General features: G+C 43.7%; 1 protein-coding gene and 1 pseudogene across 3 annotated transcripts in view; one reads left to right on the forward strand and one right to left on the reverse strand.

Moving 5' to 3' along the window:
- KCNIP4 (potassium voltage-gated channel interacting protein 4) overlaps positions 1–22,801 on the forward strand; it is an 888,341-nt gene that overhangs the window by 274,346 nt on the left and 591,194 nt on the right. Inside the window, exon 1 of one of the 2 annotated variants that reach the window (XM_082269016.1) lies at positions 1,254–1,559. The exons of the other annotated variant lie outside the window; for it this stretch is intronic. Coding sequence (XP_082125142.1) covers positions 1,460–1,559 — 100 coding nt within the window. The 5' untranslated portion in view covers positions 1,254–1,459. Of the gene's footprint in view, positions 1–1,253; positions 1,560–22,801 lie in introns of those variants that run through there. 2 annotated transcript variants of the gene reach the window in all.
- LOC309544782 lies at positions 14,147–15,414 on the reverse strand (annotated as a pseudogene). Its single transcript has 2 exons — positions 15,098–15,414; positions 14,147–14,962 (listed from the first exon to the last, which is right to left on the reverse strand). The product of its transcript is annotated as an uncharacterized misc_RNA (transcript).

The raw sequence follows: 22,801 nt of genomic DNA on the forward strand, positions 1-22,801 counted from the left end.
GGTGGACATACAAATCCCACTGTTTTGTGAATCCCACTCACTCATCTACGTCTTTATGGGCCTTGTTTGTGTACTGATACGCAGTCATGCTAGAAGAGGAAGGGGCCATCCCCAAACTGTTCCCACAAAGTTGGGAGTATAAAATTGTCCAAAATGTTCTGGTATGCTGATGCATTAAGAGTTCTCTTAACTGGAACCAAGGGGCCAAGCTCAACCCCCCTGAATAACAACCCCACACCATACCCCCCCTTCACCAAAATGATTTGGACCAGTGCACCTAGCAAGGTCCATAAAGACATGAATGAGCGAGTTTGGGATGGAGGAACTTGAGACTGGCCTGCATCCAACAGAACACCTGTGGGATGAATTTGAGTTCAAAGTACGACCCAGGCCTTCTCGTCAAACATCACTGCCAGACCTCACAAATGTGCTTCTGGAAGAATGATCAAACATTCTCATAGACACACTCCTAAACCTTGTGGACAGCCTTCCCAGAAGAGTTGAAGCTGTTATAGCTGCAAAGGGTGGGCTAACTCAATATTGAACCCTACGGACTAATGGGCCATACACACTATACAATTGTCTTTAGAGTTTTTCCTCTAGATTTACCAAAACCATATAATATGAGGTCAACGCTAAACACTTTCAATTTGTATGCAATCAAGCAGGCCCTTGCACTACATAGTTGAAGTTAAATCCAAAGGAAATCTAACAACAAAAGTTGTATAGTGTGTATCCAGCTTTAGACTGGGATGCCATTAAAGTTCTTGTGCGTGTAAAGGCAGGCATCCCAATATTTTTGGTAATATAGTGTACCTGTACAAAGCTCCATTGGATGGTATACAAAGTGAGCAGTCCGTCACCAAGAATTTACTTGGATGGAAGTTTTCAGAAAGTCCTTCAAAGTCTCTGTTAGTCGTTGAATTTACCTATTGGACTCCATATAGAGTTTTACCCAAGTATAAAATATAGATTTGTCTTAGATGTTACATGTGGTTACCAAGGGAACTGCCAATCCACAAGACTCCGAACCATAACACAGCAAAATGAAAAGGGGGGAAAATTCCCAGGTGTGTTGCTGTCAGCCCGTATGCGTCACTTTTAGCGAGGACGTTTGCTGTGTGACCTCCTGGGTCCTTGGGTGATCGTCACTTTTCTTTAATGCATGGCTGTCTTTCTGTGTAAGAGTGATAACGAGCATACGGGTAATCCTGACAGGCCTGAGTTTATCCGTCTGCCACTTCTGGCCTCTGCTAGCATAGACAGGAGGCACTGTATTCACACAGACACACACTCTCTCTCTCTCCCTCTCCCTCTCTCTCCCTCTCTCTCCCTCTCCCTCGCTGCCTTCAGCTGACTGGCAGCAGCCTTCTTAATGTAGTTTAATGGCTTGACAAAGAAAGCCTGTGAGAAGATCACTGTAGTAGCTGGCTGTGGTCAGACCATGACCTAACTCGCCATGAACTTGGAAGGTCTTGAAATGATAGCCGTTCTGATCGTGATTGTTCTGTTTGTGAAATTATTGGAACAATTTGGGCTTATTGAAGCAGGTATTGAAGGTAAGGCAGTGATTCTTTTCTCACAACTTTATAACTATGCATGGATCTTGTGTTGATAACTTAAAAAAAAAAAAGAAAGTTTGCTTATTTATCTACCTTGTGGTGTATACGTGCATGTGATTTGTAAACCTGAGGCTCATCAATCATTTATTTCTAGTCCATCTTAATGTGCTGAGTTAGTCTTCGCTTTGAAAGTATGTAAATACTTTGTGGTAAGGGGACGTCATACAGGTGGCACCCATTAATGCACTCGTAGAATGCTAATGTATAATGCATGTCAACTCACAGCCATTAACACAATGGATCCTTTGTTCTCATTGTGTTTAATAAGAAAAGAGTGTAAGACACAGCAGGGTTTATTTAATGAGATATGATGCACATCAGAGCTGCATTCAAACTACAGCAGCGCGTGCACGTGCACAAAACGCGCGTTGCGCTTGCGGTGCCGTGTTAAGTAAGACACATGCTCAAAAAGGCTCGAAGCTCAAAAAGGTGCATAAGCTTCTTTGCTGTGTTTGTCCCGCATAGGGCAGCCCATTGAAATGAGTAGGCTGACCTAAGCGTAAATGTGCAAAACAAATGACATCTAATGTCACGTGACATCGTTTGATTGGGAGTTAAGGGTCGCCATATACCTTACAATCCGACTGTATAATTTTTATACAGTCAACTTTAGATTTACCAAAACTATGATATAGTGGAAAGATGTAGTTAAACTATCAAATCAATCTGTATTTAATCACGCGGGCCCTTGCACTATATACAGTAGTTTGTTGGTGGAGCTAAAGGGAATTGTACAATCAGATGACATGAAAACCAGAAAAAAGAGTGCATATATTATATTTATATGTATACCAACAAGATGGATCACTTCTTTGGGACTTTTATTCAAGCCCTATTTCAGTATTGGACTTTATTTCACAATATCCTATATATTTTATATATATATATGTTTAATTGTACTCTTGTATATTATGTACATTCATTAGCGCTGCACTTTTTTCTTCCAATTGCACAATCAGATTGTAACATGTGTGGGCAGCGTAACCCATCCCAACCAATCAGATGTCAAAATCAGAGACCAAGTTGATATTGGATAGTCTTCTTTGCGTATTGGTCCTTTCTTATATACAGACATGTGTATTTGCAAATCCAGTTTTTTAATGAAGATCTGCAAAGTTTGGTGACCTGTAGTAATGATCGGTAATTCATTATTTTTCATAATTCCTGAAGCTTTAATGGATGACAATGAAAAACTTGCAATGGGCTGCTTTATTAGGCTCTTTCCCCTGTGAAATAAGCCCAGTAAAGAAACAGTTAAAAAATCAATGTACATCTTGTATTAATTTCCATGATAATATAGATCATTTTAGCTGATTATTTTGTACATGATATTTGGAAACGGGTTTACACACAAGATTAGCAATCGCTTATCATATGCACAACTTGGTTTGAGAAGGGATCTGTAATTCTTTGATGTTACCCCAACAGACTGCAATCTGATTGACAGAAGTGAGGATGTTTCAATGCCTGGGGCATGATATACAATCTCTGGTTTCCACCACTTGCCAGTCTAAGTTCAGTGCCATGGCATGACATGTCACCCCCGCTGGATCATTATTGGGGGAGATTTACCATTACCTGTGGAAGTGTTTAATCACAGGCAGAAATCTCGGGTCTTGTCCATAGGAAGCGAATGTGTTTTCACCGCTCAGATAATTGCTTTGGGAATATCCCACTTCGGATTTCACACTTCAGGTGTCAGACAACGGAGAGGTGCTTGGGTTTTATTTATCTTATATCACATTTAATTCCTTCCTCACTTCACACATAACAATTGCTTTGGAAAGCTTCAGATAAGAAGAAAACGGTTTCGTTTTCATGTTGCTGAAAAGCTACAAACCTGTACCGGCTTTTATATACAGGTAGGGATCATTTGGGAGGATTGGTTGGCAATGAGGGGGTTAATGACTCTGAAGTTTAAGCAATTTTCTCAATGGCTGCATGGTATAAGGAGGATGAATGAGGTGTCACTTACCTTACAGCAATTACTACTATCACCTAAACTTCACTCATTGTGTGTTTATGTATAATATACAGTATATAATATATATATATAGCATAGCTCCCAACTGTCCCTGATTTCAAGGGACTCTCCCGAATTTAGAACAAAGTCCCTCTGTCCCGCTTTTCTTCTCATTTGTCCCTCATTTTGGTCTGATCTATATAGTTTTATATAAAATGCTAATTTTATCTTTCAAAAAGTGTTTCCCAGTGCTAAACTTTTCATCCAATTTCTAAATTGCTGCATTTGTAAATTTTACAAGCCAGTATAAAGGAATAGTAGCGGTAAAAAAAAAAAACACTTGTGGGTTTAACTAATCTTTTTTTTTTTTTTTTAAAGTCTTCTTTAGGTGGGCCAGGCAGGGTGTGTGTCCCACACCTACAAACTTTTGCTAATAGGTTTTCCCACGTCCCCATCTCAAAAAGTTGGGAGGTATGATATAGTGTGCATATATATATATATATACAGTCAGGTCCATAAATATTGGGACATTGACACAATTCTAATCTTTTTGGCTCTATACACCTCCACAATGGATTTAAAATGAAACAAACAAGATGTGCTTTAACTGTAGACTTTCAGCTTTAATTTGAGGGTATTTACATCCAAATCAGGTGAAAGGTATAGGAATTACAACAGTTTGTATATGTGCCTCCCACTTTTTAAGGGACCAAAAGTAATGGGAAAATTGGCTGCTCAGCTGTTCCATGGCCAGGTGTGTGTTATTCCCTCATTATCCCATTTACAAGGAGCAGATAAAAGGTCCAGAGTTCATTTCAAGTGTGCTATTTGCATTTGGAATAAGTTGCTGTTAACGTTTAAAATGAGATCCAAAGAGCTGTCACTATCAGTGAAGCAAGCCATCATTAGCCTGAAAAAAGAAAACCAACCCATCAAAGAGATAGCAAAAACATTAGGTGTGGCCAAATCAACTGTTTGGAACATCCTTAAAAAGACAGAATGCACCGGTGAGCTCATCAACATCAAAAGACCCGGAAGACGACAGAAAACAACTGTGGTGGATGACCGAAGAATTCTTTCCCTGGTGAAGAAAACACCCTTCACAAAGGTTGGCCAGATCAAGAACACTCTCCAGGAGGTAGGTGTATGTGTGTCAAAGTCAACAATCAAGAGAAGACTTCACCAGAGTGAATACAGAGGGTTCACCACAAGATGTAAACCATTGGTGAGCCTCAAAACAGGAAGGCCAGATTAGAGTTTCCCAAACAACATCTAAAAAAGCCTTCACAGTTCTGGAACAACATCCTATGGACAGATGAGACCAAGATCAACTTGTACCAGAGTGATGGGAAGAGAAGAGTATGGAGAAGGAAAGGAACTGCTCATGATCCAAAGCATACCACCTCATCAGTGAAGCATGGTGGTGGTAGTGTCATGGCGTTGGCATGTATGACTTCCAATGGAACTGGTTCTCTTGTATTTATTTCACCTGATGTAAATACCCTCATATTAAAGCTGAAATTCTGCAGTTAAAGCACATCTTGTTTGTTTCATTTCAAATCCATTGTGGTGGTGTATAGAGCCAAAAAGATTAGAATTGTGTCGATGTCCCAATATTTATGGACCTGACTGTATATATATATATATATATATATATGTATTGTATATTTTTATATATACATTTTTTTTTTTTTACAGTCACATACTGCCAGATTTAGCAGGCCTTTTGGCTTTTCCCAGTGTCTGTACATGGGATTATATTTCTACAATGTGCAACTTTCCTCTAAAGCTGGCCATACATTATACAATCTGATTGTACCCTCTATGTACAATCTCCTTTAGTTTTTTAAACTATGTAAAAAAAAAAGACAAACCTAAACAAACATTTGAATTAGTATCAATCAGGCAGGTCATTATACTACAAAATTGATAGTAGATCCAAAGGAGTTTGTACAACTGAATCGGATTGTGTATAGTCAACTATTGTATCACTTACATGTATGGTGGCAAGGCAGCTCTGCTGCGCTGGTTCACGAACTAGGTACGTGATCCAGCACTTTCAGGTAGGGGGCGGGCACGCGCGGCGACCCGTCTGTGTTGTGATTAGATACAGCAGATTCCGATCAGCGGATGACAGCCAATGGATGACCACCAATTTTCAGGGAGGCACCTATGTAAACAACGCAGAACTCTGTCCTGTCAGCTCAGAAGTAATGGATTTTGTGTCCCTGCAAAGCAAGGAATAAAATCCATCACTTCCCTTAGGAAAAGCACCTAAACCAGTACACCAAAACACTGGCTAGGCACACATTTAACCCTTTGATCGCCCTAGCTGTTTAACTCCTTCCCAGCCAGTGTCATTGATACAGTGACAGTGTATATTTTTAGCACTGATCACTGTATTAGTGTCACTGGTTCCCAAAAAGTGTCAGAATGTCCGCCGCAATATTGCAGTCCTACTATAAGTCACTGATCGATGCCATTACTAGTATTAAAAAAAAAAAAAAAAAAAAATTCCAGTATATATCCCATAGTTTGTAGACACAATAACTTTTGCGCAAACCAATAAATATACGCTTTTTGGCATTTTTTTTACCATTTACCAAAAACATGTAACAGAATACATATTGCCCTAAATTTTTAAGAAATTAGATTTTTTTACATTTATTTATTTGGGAAATGCTTTATAGCAGAAAGTAAACATTTTTTTTTTCAAAATTGTCTGTCTTTTCTTGTCTACAGTGCAAAAAAAAAGTAAAAATGCATATGGGAATTTATGGGAAAAAAAGACATACATTTAATTTATGGACAGCGTTGCATGAATGCCCAATTTTCAGTTAAAGTAACACAGTGCCATATCGTATAAAGATGGCTTGGCCAGTGACCATGAAAAGGGGTAAATCTTCTAGCGGGCAAGTGGTTAAAGTGTATGTTACCCTAAATATAAATTTCTGTGTGTCTTCACATATGTGTATTTTGTAAAGCATAGTCTCTATCATTTTATGTACTTTTTCCATCTGAAGCACCTGGTTGATCCTACCAGTCAGCTTTCTTCCTTGTTTTAAACTGACCACACTCAGCATAGAAGTGGATCTGTTCTTGCATGGTTGGTTTTCATCCTTTGGCTGGCCATTCAGAGGTACAGGACACTGTGCAGACACACAGCATGCCTATACTGGGTAGTTTGTTTAGACACTACGCCCCCAACCCATCACAGCCTGCCTCTGGCACATCCACCCCCTCACAATCACAGCCTGCCTCTTAAATCCACCCCCTACTCAAGCACAGCCTGCATCTTGCCTCAGGCTGAACAGACTATGGCAGGGGTCTTCAAACTTTCTAAAGAATGGGCCAGTTTACTGCCCTTCAGATTTTAGGGGGGTGGACTGTGTTCAGTGGGAGTAAACAATGCCTTCTTTGTTGTTAGGGGGGAAATAATTGGTGTTGTTGGGAGGTATAGTACCCCTTTTTTGTTGTCATCGTTGGTGTCAGTGACAGGAATAGTGCCCCATCGTTGGTGTCAGTGGAAGGAATAGTGCCCCATCATTGATGTCAGTGGAAGGAATAGTGCCCCATAGTTGTTGTCAGTGGAATGAATAGTCCCCTATAGTTGGTGTCAGTGGAAGCAATAGTGCCCCATAGTTGGTGTCAGTGGGAGGAATAGTGCCTCATAGTTGGTGTCAGTGGAAGGAATAGTGCCCCATAGTTGGTGTCAGTGGAAGGAATAGTGCCCCATAGTTGGTGTCAGTGACAGGAATAGTGCCCCATCGTTGGTGTCAGTGGAAAGAATAGTGCCCCATAGTTGGTGTCAGTGGAAGGAATAGTGCCTCATAGTTGGTGTCAGTGGAAGGAATAGTGCCCCATAGTTGTTGTCAGTGGTAGGAATAGTGCCCCATAGTTGGTGTCAGTGACAGGAATAGTGCCCCATAGTTGGTGTCAGTGGAAGGAATAGTGCCTCATAGTTGGTGTCAGTGGGAGGAATAGTTCCCCATAGTTGGTGTCAGTGGAAGGAATAGTGCCCCATAGTTGTTGTCAGTGGTAGGAATAGTGCCCCATAGTTGGTGTCAGTGACAGGAATAGTGCCCCATAGTTGGTGTCAGTGGAAGGAATAGTGCCCCATAGTTGGTGTCAGTGGAAAGAATAGTGCCCCATAGTTGGTGTCAGTGGAAGGAATAGTGCCACATAGTTGGTGTCAGTGGTAGGAATTATACCCCATCGTTGGTATAGTGGCAGGAATAATTGCTCAAGGGCCAGATAAAGGCAAGCAAGGGGCCGCATCCAGCCCCAGGGCTGCAGTTTGAAGACCACTGGACTAGGGAATACAGGTACACTGTGTGTCTGCACTGTATCCTTGCCCCCAATATCAGGAAGAAGAGATGCATGGTCACATGACAGAACAATTGTTAACTTTGTAAAAAAGGTAAAAAAGATCATTTCTAATACTAAGCAAAAGCAGTTATGAATGCGTAGTTATAACTGTATTAGAAAATGTCTGCAAATAGTATGCCTGCAACTTCTTTAACCACTTAAGCTCTGGAAGGTTTTATCCCCTTTATGACCAGGCCATTTGTTTGCTATTCTGCACTGCGCTATTCTAAATGGTAATTGTGCGGTCATGCAACACTGTACCCAAACTACATTTTTTTACACAAACAGAGCTTTCTTTTGGTGGTATTTGGGCACCACTGGGTTTTTTAATTATATAAACAAAAACAAAAAAAGACCAAAAATTTTGAAGAAACAAAAAAAGTTTTTCCTTTATGTTATAAAACATATCCAATAAAAAAATGTAAAAAAAAAAAAAAAATAGAATAATCTAATGTCTTTATAAATTTAGGCCAACAAGTATTCCATTACATGAAAAAAAGGGCAAGGACTTCTTTCTCTGTGTTTCTTGTGGGTAGTGCAGCCCATTACCACTTGCCTACTGGGCACTTTTACCCCTTCCTGACCACGCCTATTTTTAGCTTTCAGTGCTGTCGCAGTTTGAATGACAATTGCACGGTCATGCAACATTGTACCCAATTTGCATTTTTTTCACACAAATAGAGCTTTTTGTTCACTGGTTCCCGCAAAGTGTCATAAGTATCAGTTAGTATCCGTATGGGCCATCGCAATATCGCAATCCCGCTGATCACCACCATTAGTAGTATAAAAATAAATACATAAATAAATAAAAATTGCAGTATATCCCATAGTTTGTAGATGCTATGATGTTCACATAATCAACATATACGCTTATTAGGATTTTTTTTTTACTAAAAACATCTATCAGAATATTTTATCAAATTTTATGGGATATGTATTATAGGAGAAAGTAAAAAATATTGTTTTTTTTTTCCAAAATGTTTTTGTTTATAGCGGAATAAATAAAAAAACGCAGTGGTGATCAAATACCACCAAAAAAAGCTCCATTTGTGGGGGGAAATTACATTAACTTTATTTGTGTACAGCATTGCATGTTAAAGTACGACAGTGCCGTATTACAAAGGGTGGCCTGGTCATGAAGGGGGGTAATTCTTCCAAAGGCCAAGTGGTTAGTAACTGCCTGTCTTTCTTGGCCCTTGGACAGAACAGGAGACAATGGAGGCAGAGGAACACATGAAAAGGACCACAGAGCTCCACCTACTGGTTGCATAGGAGATTACATAATATTTATATGCATCATTTTATATTTCTCCTACTGAAAATACTTCCCATCTCAGGACAGGCTGTGCTAGTGACAAGCTCCATATTACAGGGCTGGATTAACATAGGAGGCTATTGGAGCTGCAGCTCCAGGCCTCTTCCTTAAGAAAGGCCCAGCCCAGTGGTGTGAGTGAGTCCCTAATACCGCCCAGCCCTGCTCTGTTTGCAGTGTACATATGATTGATATGTAAATCACTAACTGCTCCTGACATTGGGGATGTGCAACAAGCCCTGCCTGCCACTGTCACAGACCCTGCCATCAGCCTGTACTGCAGAGGTGAGCGGAGGGAGGGGGGTGTCCAGAGGTAAACAGAGAAGGAATTACAGTTTGAAGGGCAAACATGACCAAAGAGGGGGTGTGCAGGGGGGGGTCTGGGGTGCAAAGATGAGCAGAGGTATGTGGAGCTAAGTAGAGAGTAGGGTGTTTGGGGTGCAGGGGACAGTTTGTGGTGTAAAAGTTAGCAGGAGGATTTAGAGTGCAATGGTGTACTGAGAGGAGGTGGATAAAGATGCAGAGATTAGCAGAGAAGTAGGGAAGGGTCTGTCATAGTAAAATTCCCATTAAGTGGTTGGTAAGTGTAAGGCTCCATTCACATCATGCAGATGTGACAAATCACGCACATTCCCATGGATCGCGTGCAGGGCAGCCCCTCCCACTCTTACTGCAATGTGGCTCCACCCACAGCCCGCCATGGGGAGCTGTCCACGCTACGTTACTACCTTACTAAGACTACCCAAAAGCACCCTTATTCGCTTACCCCCCTCTCTCACCCCTTCCCTCTGTCTCTCACCCTCACTCTCTCACCTCTCTCTCACTCTCACCTCTCTCTCTCCCTCCCCTTTCTCCATTTCTCTCTCCCTTTCTCTCTCCCTCTCACCCCTCTCTCTCTCTCCCCTCTCTCCCTCTCACTCCTCCCTCCCTCTCTCCCTCTCCTCTCTCCCTTTCTCTCCCTCCCTCTCCCTCCCCTCTTCTTCTCTCTCACCCCTCTCTTTCTCGCTCCCTCTCTCCCTCCCCTCTCTTCCTCTCCCTCTTCCCTCTCTCACCCCCCTCTCTCTCTCTCACCCCCTCTCTCGCTCCCTCATTCTCTCTCTCGCTCTCTCTCCTCTCATCCCTCTCACGTATCTCTCTCTCTCCTCTATCCTCTCTCTCTCACCTCTCTCTCCCTCTCTCTCTCCCTCCCCTCTCTCTCTCACCTTTCTCTCTCTTGCTCCATCTCTCTCCCTTCCCTCTTTCAATCTTCCTCTCTCACTCACCTCTCTCGCTCCCTCTCTCTCCCTCTCTCCCTCCCCTTTCTCTCTCACCCCTTTCTCTCTCTCTCACCTCTCTCTCCCTCTCTCTCTCTCCCTCTCTCTCTTTCTCCCTCCCTCTCCCTCCCCTCTCTTCTTCTGTCTCACCCCTCTCTTTCTCGCTCCCTCTCTCCCTCCCCTCTCTCCCTCTTCCCTCTCTCACCCCCCTCTCTCTCTCTCTCACCCCCTCTCTCGCTCCCTCATTCTCTCACTCACCTCTCTCGCTCCCTCTCTCTCCCTCACCTTTCTCTCTCACCCCTCAGTCTCTCTCTCACCCCTCTCTCTCACCCCCCCCCTCTCTCACCCCCTCTCTCTCCTCTCCTCTCACCTCTCTCTCCACCCTCTCTCTCTCCCTACTCTCTCTCTCACCTTTCTCTCTCTTGCTCCCTCTCTCTCACTCACCTCTCTCACTCCCTCCCTCTCTCTTCTTCTCTCCCTCACCTTTCTCTCTCACCCCTCACTCTCTCTCTCACCCCCTCTCTCTCTCTCGCTCCCTCTCTCTCATTCCCCCCCCTTTCCCTCTCTCCCCCCCCTCACTCTCCCCCCCCTCTCTCACATCCCCTCTTTCTCATCCCCCTCTCTCTCCCATCCCATCTCTCTCATACCTCTTTCTCTCCCCCCTCTTTCTCTCTCTCCCCCTCTCTCTCTCACCCCCCTCTCTCTCTCACCCCCACCCCCTATCCAACTCTTTTAACTCCCCTCTCTATTTAATTGAATTTGTTTCGATATTTAATTTGTTTTACCAAAATATTGTTTTCATTTTCATTTTATTTATTTCCATAAAAAGGCCAACCAAAATCCTCAGCACCAAACCCATGAGGCTCTTATTCTGGCCCTGTCCATATATTATATGCATTATTTAGTAATTTGACCATGAGGGCGAGGGGAGATAATTTAGGGTGTTTTGTCTACAGCTACAGTAACACATACATTCTATAATGGCATATTTAGTGGCTGAGAACATATGTCTATGAGGAACAGTATGCGTATTAGACTGACACTTGACAAGTGAGAAGTAAAGCAGGGTTTATAAATATGTAAATAGGAAGGATCGTGTAAACAAAGTATTGAAGCAGATAACTTGTATAACATCTGATCATCGTCTTATTTCCCAGTTGGCTGACATAAATCTTATGACACGGTATGGAATAATGTTGTACACCAGTACATACAAACAGGGAGCACTGCATTCATTTCAACAAATACATACTGTGCAGTGACAACTGCTCCAGTCTAAAACTAAAAAGAAACATTGTTTTAATGAGTTATGATGGCCTTTATTTTCTTCTTCTGTGCCCAGAGTCCTTTTCCAGTATTGCATGTCTCTATAGTTTGCTTTACACTGACGTATGACATTTTTCAAAGGTTACAGTGATTTCTGTAGTCTATTGGCCTACTAAAAGTTGGCTACCTGGTACCAGAGCTGCCTAAACTTTTCCCCCATCCAGCATCAATGGGTCTATATATAAAACATTCACTGTGCTAATGTCTTAACCACTCACACAGCAACATGAATATTCGCTGCAATATAATTATCTCCTGTGATCGACAGCTCCATCTAGTGGCCATAATGCAGTATTTATTTTTCTGGAGGTATCTCAGGAAATATGCTGCATTGTGGCCACTAGGTGGAGCTGACACTCAAAGAAGATAATTATGTTACAAACAATATAGCAATAATTCATGGTGGGTGTGTGAATGGTTAAGGCTTCTGCACGATGAATGTTTTATACATAATTCCCCAAGTGCATGAAGCATGACAGGCAGCTAGAAGAAAGTACAGCTATGATTTGTATTACTTATTCCTGTTCTGCCTCTTCCTACTGGATCATTTCTACCTGATGTCAGTCTGACTTGATATTGGAGGTGCTTTGCTAGAAATATATAAAGAACAATTGCTTGTTATCACACTTCAACTGGCTCTCCAAAATTGCCAATACTGTAGCGCCGCTGCACATGCGTGAGATCAGCAGCCTGCAGGGAGACAATTCTGAAGCCCCTTGGGAGGTGACGTGATGTCCCAAGGGGCTGGTGGCGTTGATTGCTACCTAATCCTTGCCTAAGCGGGGAAAGATGAAGTGGGAGTGAGTACCATTAAATAAACAAAAAAAATATGGAAATGGGGGGAGAGGGAGCAAACAAGGACATTCATTTTTGATGTAAAGGTCTGCTTTAACATGGTTGTAAACCTCCAAAAATGGACAAAGCATATCCTCCTATAGTGTGAACTTGCCTGAGACCATAGCACTTAGTGTGGATCCTGTCTACTTTCTCCTTTCTCTGCTATATGCATGGGTCACTTCTGATGGTTTTTCCAGACACCAGGCAATCCTGAGATGGCCCTGACCACCCCTCTCAGCACACAGTATGTGACTGATAGTCTCTGATGTGCATGCTACTCTATGAGACTGTGTAGAGGTGGTGTGTCCTTTCCCTCCACTCAGATCTCAAAATACACTCAGTGCTGTGCAGTGTGTGACATTAAGTCCCTGCCGCCTGCTTGTTGGAAGCTGAGAAATAGATCTGATCTGTGTACTTTGGAAGGCTGTAGAGGGACTAAGGCTGCAGAAAAACAGGTACAGCTTATGAGAATGTAATCCATCTCTGTATATCACCCAAGACTAGTCATTTCACTAGGTATATGTAAGGGCTCTTGTACACTGCAACTTGTAAACGGCTGTTTAGGAGCAGTTGGGCGGTTTTTTCAGAAGCCCCTGAACCCACCGCTATGTTATCTTATCTGTCCATGTAAACAGGGTCGTTTACAGTCATTTAGAGGCAGTTGAGTTCAGTGTTGTTTTTTAGAAAGCAATTATTTGCGTTAAGGATGTTCAGAACGTGTGTTTACCGGCGTTTCAAATGCAAAAACGCGAACTAATGCGACTGAACGCGACCAACGCGTTCACCCACGTTTAGCGCTTTCTTTTTTAGGAGGCCTTTATATATATATATATTGTGTATATGTGTGTGTGTGTGTATATATATATATATATATATATATATATATATATATGTATATATATACACATTTATATATATACATATATACATATACATATACTGTATATATATGTTTACCCCTAACCCAAATTCTGCATAGTTGGGTCACCCTGGCATGGCAGAGTCATATAACCCTAAACCCCAGTCACCCTGACATGGCAGAGTGGGGTCACCCTGGTATGGCAGAGTCAGGTCACCCTAAACTCCGGTCACACTGACATGGCAGAGAGGGGTCACCCTGGCATGGCAGAGTCAGGTCATCCTTACATGGCAGCTGCCTGACCCCACTCTGCCATGTCAGGGTGACATGAGTTTGCAGCTGCCATGTCAGGGTAACCTGACTCTGCCATGCCAGGGTGACCCAACTCTGTAGATTTTGGGTTTGGGTTGTTGATGTTTTGACGACACCCCCCCCCCCCCCTCAGAATTATCGAGTCAAAACAATATTTTTTGGGGGGGTTAAAGAAACAATCTTTTATTTGTAAAATAGTGTTCACATTCAAACATAACTATTCAAATTCAAACTATATTACTTTTATTAAAATTCAAACATAACGATACTGAAAAATAGAAAAGAGATACCAAACTAGATATGTGCATCCTGCCAGGGCAAGCTACCATCTGGGGAAACAAAATAATCAGCAAGTGGAATATTCTGGGCAGGGTTTGGAGGTGCAGGCTCAGTGGATCCTCCCTCTTTGTCAATGACAAAGTTATGTAGAACACAGCAGGCAAGAACTACTTTAATTGCGTTATCCACATCCAATTGCATTGCAGATAGGAGTACCCTCCACTTAGCTGCACATATTCCAAATGCGCACTCGACAACTCGTCTTGCGCGGCAGAGTCTATAGTTAAAAATGTTTTCAGTATGACTAAGTCCTTGTCCACTATAGGTCCTCATTATATTTTCAGCAAGGCCAAATGCCTCGTCAGCTACAATGACCAATGGAAAGCTAGGCTCTGTTGTACGTGGAAGAGGCCTCCATCCAGGAATCGCAAAACGGCCTTCATATAGGCGACGCCCCAGGGCGGATTCACGAAAAATTCTCGAATCCCCCTGACTCCCATAGGCTCCAACATCCACACATATGAAGCGTGAATGAGCATCCACCAATCCCAGGAGTACAATTATAATTAAAATATAGTGAACCAGATTTGGGTGGCTTCCTAACTCTAACGTGCTTTCCGTCCAGAGCTCCAATGCAATTTGGAGTCTGTTTTGATCCAGCATTCAGCAATTACTTCTTCCCACATCTGTTCTGTTGGCACTGGCATTACATCTCTATGTAGCTCCTCCCACATTGCAAAGCAGGTTTCACGTGCCACTTTTGCAACTGTTGCAACACCCATCAGGAAGTAATGGTGTAGGGATGCAAATGATTGGCCTGTGGCCAGAAACCTTAAAATTTGAAAAAAAAAATCATTACATATACAGCATTTACATATACAGCATATATACATAGTAGATGGATGGGGAGAGAGAGATGGAGAGAGCGAGGAATGGAGAGAGAGAGGGCGAAATATATACACATACCTTAGAGTCACCAAGAGATGTTCCTCTGGTGACACGCTCTTCCTCATGTTAGTGTCCATGCGAGTTAGACGGGGTCGCAGCCTTTCCAGGAGATCATCAAACGTGCCAATAGACGTCCTCGTAAAATTAAAGAATTTATCGGGATAATGACGCAGCTGGACATAGATATTAATAAAATATCCCGTAGACGTGCATTGAGCCATCAATGGATGAGTCCAGTAGCGGCAAACTCTGCTCCTCTCACGCAATTTCCTACGTCTTTGGAGCCTCAGCAACATCAGGAGCATTTCCTCACACATGCTCATGCTTGGATCCATCGTGAAAACACCCCAAAAAATTCAGCTTTCTACAAACACACTGCTCTCTCTGCCACTGCTCACTCTTCTCTGACTCTTCTCTCACATGGAAATGGCTGAAAAACATATATTTCTGTTGCATTGTGGGTATTTGGGAGGGTCTCCAGATGTCTTTTGCAAAAAACGCTTCTGAATGCAAACGCCGCTAAACGCGTCTAAACGCGTCCAAGCGCGCATGCAAACGCGACACAACAGGCGTTTTTAACGTCGTTCAAGTTCCAGCGTTCAAAGGACTTTTTTTAACGTCCCGTGTACATGTAGCCTAAGGGTTTATTATCACTTTAAAAGTTTACCATTGCTTTCATGTATTCACAAAGAGCTTATCTCAGAATAATTTTTGTATGTGTGCCCTGGAGTTCAGTACTGTAGAGTAAGACATTCCACTCCAGGCCAATAACAGCAGCAGGGGGATGAGACTTCTAGGAAATCCTGTCAACATAACCTATGATTCTCTGGAAAGGATGCATAGATTTATAAAAAGTAACACTTTACAAGACCGTATGAATAACGCCATGACATAGAGATGTGTATTTTTATAATTAAAGCAATCTCAAACCCAAAAGCAAACATTTTATTATATTGAACCTTACCAATTCTTGGATGTGATGGCTGCATTCGTTTCCTATTTAAGAGTCGGTTTACACTGTAGATACGCAGTCCGGATGCGTTCTAGATGCTTTTCTGCATGTGTGTTTTTGACGCGTTCCAGTGCGTTTTCGATGTGTTTTTGGTGCATTTTTGATGCAGTCCAGTACATTTATTCCCCTCTTTTTTTCTTAACCACTTGCCGACCGCCGCACGACTATTTACTGCGGCAGTTAGCCCCATATAGGCAAAGTGACGTAGTACTACATCGCTCGCCTACAAGCCTCTAGGGGGCGAGCGTGCGCCGCCGGGGGTGAGTGTGCGCCGCCGGAGGCGCGCTCCCGCCCCTGCTCATTCCCTGACATATCCGCACGAGTGACCGGCGGTTCCGATGTCTGCCGGTCACCCGCGATCTCTCGGTGCAGAGGGAGAAAGGCAGGCGGCTAATGTAAACAAAGCCGCTTGTCATTCTCCCTGATCTAACTGCAGAGATCATACGATCCTGCTATGTAGGATCGTATATCTCTGTGGTTACATCACCAGCCATGCCCCTTTACAGTTAGAAGCACACCCCTAAGGACACACTTAACCCCTTGATCACTAATAAGGTTAACCCCTTCCCTGCCAGTGTCATTTTTACAGTAACAGTGCATATGTATAGCATCAGGGTGGTACAGCCAGTACTCCTGTATGAGGCCCGGGCACATAGGGGGGCCCGGGCAGCAGGAGGATTGGTGGGGAGAGGGATCAGTTACAGAGCAATGCACTGTCTGCCTCTTCCTCCACTGGCTGAAAGCCAGTTTCTCTTCCTGTTGCAGGCTTTCAGCTGTTTGTCCCCGCCCACACTCAGAGCTGGGACACGGGGACGGCAGTCTGGAGAAGTGGTGGAGTCGTGGAGAGGTAAGACCTGGGAGGAGGTGCGCTGTGTGCTGTCTGTGCTCATTCCTCCAGAGTGTTGTCTCACTAATACAGGAGGTGTGTTACTACCTAGATCACCAGGTGTAAACAAGACAAAATCAATAGTGTGCGGGATTTGATGGTGCCTTCATTTCCAACCTCAGGAAGAAATCCACACAAAATTCAGTTAAAATACATAATCGTATGCATAATAATACTTGTTAAAAAGGAACACAGTCCTAATTAAAACCCATGGCAGAATTGCAGTGTCTAAGGTCAGCACCCTGCGCACCCTCCTCACAATAAATCATATATATATATATATACACACATACACACACACACACACACACACACACACACACACACACACACAGAATCTCACAAAAGTGAGTACGCCCCTCACATTTTTGTAAATATTTTTAATATCTTTTCATGTGACAACACTGAAGAAATGACACTTTTCTACAATGTAGTGAGTGTACAGCTTGTATAACAGTGTCAATTTGCTGTCCCCTCAAAATAACTCAACATGCAGCCATTAATGTCCAAACCTCTAGCAACAAAATGAGTACACCCCTAAGTGAAAATGTCCAAATTGGGCCCAAATTGTCAATGTTTTGTGTGGCCACCATTATTTTCCAGCACTGCCTTAACCCTCTTGGGCATTGAGTTCACCAGAGCTTCACAGGTTGCCACTGGAGTGCTCTTGCACTCCTCCATGACGACATCACAGTTCTGGTGGATGTTAGAGACCTTGCACTCCTCCACCTTCTGTTTGAGGATACCCCACAGATGCTCAATAGGCTTTAGGTCGGGAGACATGCTTGGCCTGTCCATTACCTTTACCCTCAGCTTCTTTAGCAAGGCAGTGGTCATCTTGGAGGTGTGTTTGGGGTCATTATCATGTTGGAATACTGCCCTGTGGCCCACTCTCCGAAGGGAGGGGATCATGTTCTGCTTCAGTATGTCACAGTACATGTTGGCATTCATGGTTCCCTCAATGAACTGTAGCTCCCCAGTGCCGGCAGAACTCATGCAGCCCCAGACCATGGCCCTCCCACCACCATGCCTGATTGTAGGTAAGACACACTTGTTCTTGTACTCCTCGCCTGGCTGCCTCCACACACGCTTGACACCATCTAAACCAAATAAGTTTATCTTGATCTCATCAGACCACAGGACATGGTTCCAGTAATCCATGTCCTTAGTCTGCTTTTCTTCAGCAAACTGTTTGTGGGCTTTCTTGTGTATCATCTTTAGAAGAGGCTTCCTTCTGGAACGACAACTATGCAGACCAATTTATTGCAGTGTGCGGCATATGGTCTGAGCACTGACAGGCTGACCCCCCACCTCTTCAACCTCTGCAGAAATGCTGGCAGGACTCATACGTCTATTTCCCAAAGACAACCTCTGGATATGACGCTGAGCATGTGCACTTAACTTTTTTGGTTGACCATGGTGAGGCCTGTTCTGAGTGGAACCTGTCCTGTTAAACTGCTGTATGGCCTTGGCCACCATGCTGCAGCTCAGTTTCAGGGTCTTGGCAAACTTCTTATAGCCTGGGCCATCTTTATGTAGAGCAACAATTCTTTTTTTTTTTCAGATCCTCAGATAGTTCTTTGCCATGAGGTGCCATGTTGAACTTCCAGTGACCAGTATGAGGGAATGAGAGTGAAGACCCCAAATTTACCACACCTGCTCCCCATTCACACCTGAGACCTTGTAACACTAACAAGTCACATGACACTGGGGAGGGAAAATGGCTAATTGGGACCAATTTGGACGTTTTCACTTAGGGGAGTACTTACTTTTGTTGCCAGCGGTTTAGACATTAATGGCTGTGTGTTGAGTTATTTTGAGGGGACAGCAAATTGACACTGTTATGCAAGCTGTACACTCACTACTTTACATTGTAGCACAGTGTCATTTCTTCAGTGTTGTCACATGAAAAGATATAAAAAGATATTTACAAAAATGTGAGGGGTGTACTCACTTTTGTGAGATACTGTATATGTATGGTCACACATAAAAATATAGGACCAGAGCTGTAGATATATGTGCATAACAGAAAATGAAGTAGGCGCGATGTACCCCAACGCGTTTCACCATCTGGGCTTCCTCAGGGGATCTAGAGGTGCAGCTGACAAAAAATAGAAAATGTTGATAGTGTCTTCTTTGTATTTCTCTGATTATTGTCATTCGGGTGGGAATAGGAGCTCAGTCTGAATGTTACAATGCTGGAAAATGATATCATTGGTTCGTTGCAGGCCAGGGGAAGCTCCAATGTGAGAAAGAGCAGCAGAGGACCGAACTGTGGGAGCGGATCCTTACACTGGCTGGCAATAATTGTCTCAAATTTTGGCTGATTCCCGTAAAAATCTTTATGTGTATGCTTAGATTTAGTGTCAGGGGGATGAGCTGTGTGGTTGTGGCAAGTATTTACACTGGCTGGTCACAGAGTGATACTCAATGACAGGCCACTGAGCTGTGTGAGTGTGATGAATCTGTACACTGGCTGATCACAGAGTGAGAGGCAGTGACAGGGCACTGAGCTGTGTGAGTGTGATGAATCTATACACTGGCTGATCACAGAGTGAGAGGCAGTGATAGGACACTGAGCTGTATGAGTGTGATGAATCTATACTGTTAGGAACGCTCCCTGTGCACACTGATGTGCTGTCATGAATCTGCTATCTAAGGGTTAACCTAGTGCAGACTAATGGCAGTAATTGGCAACAGGCTGCCTTATTTAAACACCTCAGCAGCACTGTGTCTTTGCTGTCTTGGCTACAGCTCCTGCCGTTGTTTCCTGAACCTGTGACCTGTTTTCTGCTGATTTCCTGTTGACCTTTGGCTCGTCCCTGACTCCGCTTGTCTGTTGCCCGTCCTGACCCCGGCTTGTTTGACCATTGTCTCGGATCTTCCTTGTCTGTTTACCTGCCTTCGGACCTTTACCGGTTCACCCTTGGTCGGGCGACCCTGAGGACTGCGACCTGGTATTCACACGCAGCAAAGTCCATCCTCACCACCAGAGGCTCTGGCGAAAACCGGTGGATACTTAGATTCCGCACCTCAGGCTAGCCTGTGTCACTTACCTTGGGGGTTCCTGTCCAAGCTCCGCCCTCTAGAGAACATCGAGGCCTTCCACTGCCGTCAGGTTACTACCAGCATCCTAACATATACAGTGGCTGATCACAGAGTGAGAGGCAGTGACAGGGCACTGAGCTATGTGAGTGTGATGAATCTATACACAGGCTGGTCACAGAGTGAGAGGCAGTGACAGGGCACTGAGCTGTATGAGTGTGATGAATCTATACACAGGCTGGTCACAGAGTGAGAGGCAGTGACAGGGCACTGAGCTGTATGAGTGTGATGAATCTATACACTGGCTGATCACAGAGTGAGAGGCAGTGACAGGGCACTGAGCTGTATGAGTGTGATGAATCTATACACAGGCTGGTCACAGAGTGAGAGGCAGTGACAGGGCACTGAGCTGTATGAGTATGATGAATCTATACACAGGCTGGTCACAGAGTGAGAGGCAGTGACAGGGCACTGAGCTGTATGAGTGTGATGAATCTATACACTGGCTGATCACAGAGTGAGAGGCAGTGACAGGGCACTGAGCTGTATGAGTGTGGTGAATCTATACACTGGCTGATCACAGAGTGAGAGGCAGTGACAGGGCACTGAGCTGTATGAGTGTGGTGAATCTATACACTGGCTGATCACAGAGTGAGAGGCAGTGACAGGGCACTGAGCTGTGTGAGTGTGATGAATCTATACACTGGCTGATCACAGAGTGAGAGGCAGTGACAGGGCACTGAGCTGTATGAGTGTGATGAATCTATACACAGGCTGGTCACAGAGTGAGAGGCAGTGACAGGACACTGAGCTGTGCATGGTGGATTTTTCTACTGACTGAGAGTGAGAGGCAGTAGCAGGGCACTGAGCGGTGTGGTAAATCTTTACACAAGGTGGTCATAGTGTGAGAGGTAGTGACAGGACACTTAGCTGTGCGTGGTGGATTTTTACACTGACTGAGAGTGAGAGGCAGTGGCAGGACACAGAGATGTTTAAGTGTAGTGACTCTTTACACGGGCTGGTCACAAAGTGAAAGGCAGTGGCAGGGCAGTGTGAATCATTTGTATACACAGCTAAGAAAAGACTGCTTCAATTTTGTCTCTGGGAAAAATTAGTTTAGGATGTAGACCTATATTTAGATGGAGCAAGCCTTCTGGGGAAAAAAAGATGATGAATGCAATGTCAGGAGGAGTACTGTGATCTCTTGAACACACCACATGATATTTGACATGTATGCACCTGGGATGAAAAAAATCTGACACTATATCTGCTTTACTCATATGAATTAATTGGAAAAATCCATATATGACTGAAAGATCCCTTTTATTGAATGGCAGGTTTTTTATCGTTGCATGGTTGGGTCTTTTAATGACATGGTAGTAATGTGATAACAGTGCTTGTGAATATATACTGTGTACCGTATGCATCCCTTCTCGAACTAGGCAGCAAACTCCCTGGCAGAACACTGAGAGAATAGTAAAGGATTTTATTTATGAGGAACACCAATGCCAGCTGGTTGTAGTGGAGTGGAAGCAGCAGGGCACAGAAATACACAGAACTGATCAAAGACGGCAGAAGTCATCATGACAAGTGGGCCAGGGAAAACCATCACTTTTTCCTCAATCTGACATTCTAATGACTGTACAAGGGGAACTGCAATGCGAAAAATAGAAATAAACATCAGGGATTTGCTGCATCCTTTTATCCGACCCTATGGTCCATTTATTAGAATTTCTGCAATTAGTAATTTCAGGGCTGTGTTAATGCCTGCTCAAGACACAAATGATAATTAACCAAGTGTATGTATAGTACCTAGCAAACGTTTTTGATAGGTGTTAAGAAATGCTATAAAATAAGATTGTTTTAAAAATATATATTTTAATCTTTTATTTTTATCAACAAACAAAATGCTAAGTGAGTGAACCGAACGGAAAATCTAAATGAGATCAACATTTGGTGTGACCACCCTTTGGTTTCAAACCAGCATCACATCTTCTAGGCACACTTGCACACAGTTTTTGAAGGAAGACAACAGGTAGGTTGTTCTAAACATGCTGAAGAACTAACCATAGATCTTCTGTGGATGGAGGCTGCCTCAAATTCTTCTGTCTCTTCATGTAATCCCAGACACACTCAATCATGTTGAGATCAGGGCTCTGTGGGGGACAAGCTATCTCCTCCAGGACTCCTTGTTCTTCTTTACACTGAAGATAGTTCTTGATGCAAGTAGTTGTGTGTTTGGGGTTGTTGCACGGCCAGTGCAAGGATTTTTGTCTACACAGGTGAAGAGGCATTTTGGGGGAGGGCAGTGTCATACTGATCACACACACCTTGGGAATGACCAATTTTCCTAGATGTCACCAGTCTTTCAGCAGCTTCTCCAAGTGGTGTCAGTGGAGAGGATTTGGTGCCAGGAGAGGTAGCTGTGTCACGGGCCAGGTAGGCAGGAAAAGATCTCTACCAGGATCTCAGGTAGCAGCTGCAGCACAGATTGGGTGGGGGGGGGGCTCCTCTGATCTGAGCTCCTCCACTCTGAGCTCCTCCACACTGAGCTCCTTCTCCTCTTCCTCCATTGGGCTTTCCCACCCTGCACAGCCGGGCGCACACTACTATTCCTGACCAGAGCCTGCCTTTAAACGATTCCCAAACCCCTCCCTGCACTCACCTGGTATCCGCCCACCACTCCACCCTCCTCTGCATCCTTGCAGGTCCCTTCTAACAGCAGAACATTCACACCACCCTGACTGCCTACTGCGCTCTCAGTGCTCTCTCTGACAGC

This window comes from Pelophylax lessonae (assembly GCF_965119305.1).
Source record: "Pelophylax lessonae genome assembly, chromosome: 1".
NCBI lineage: Eukaryota > Metazoa > Chordata > Amphibia > Anura > Ranidae > Pelophylax > Pelophylax lessonae.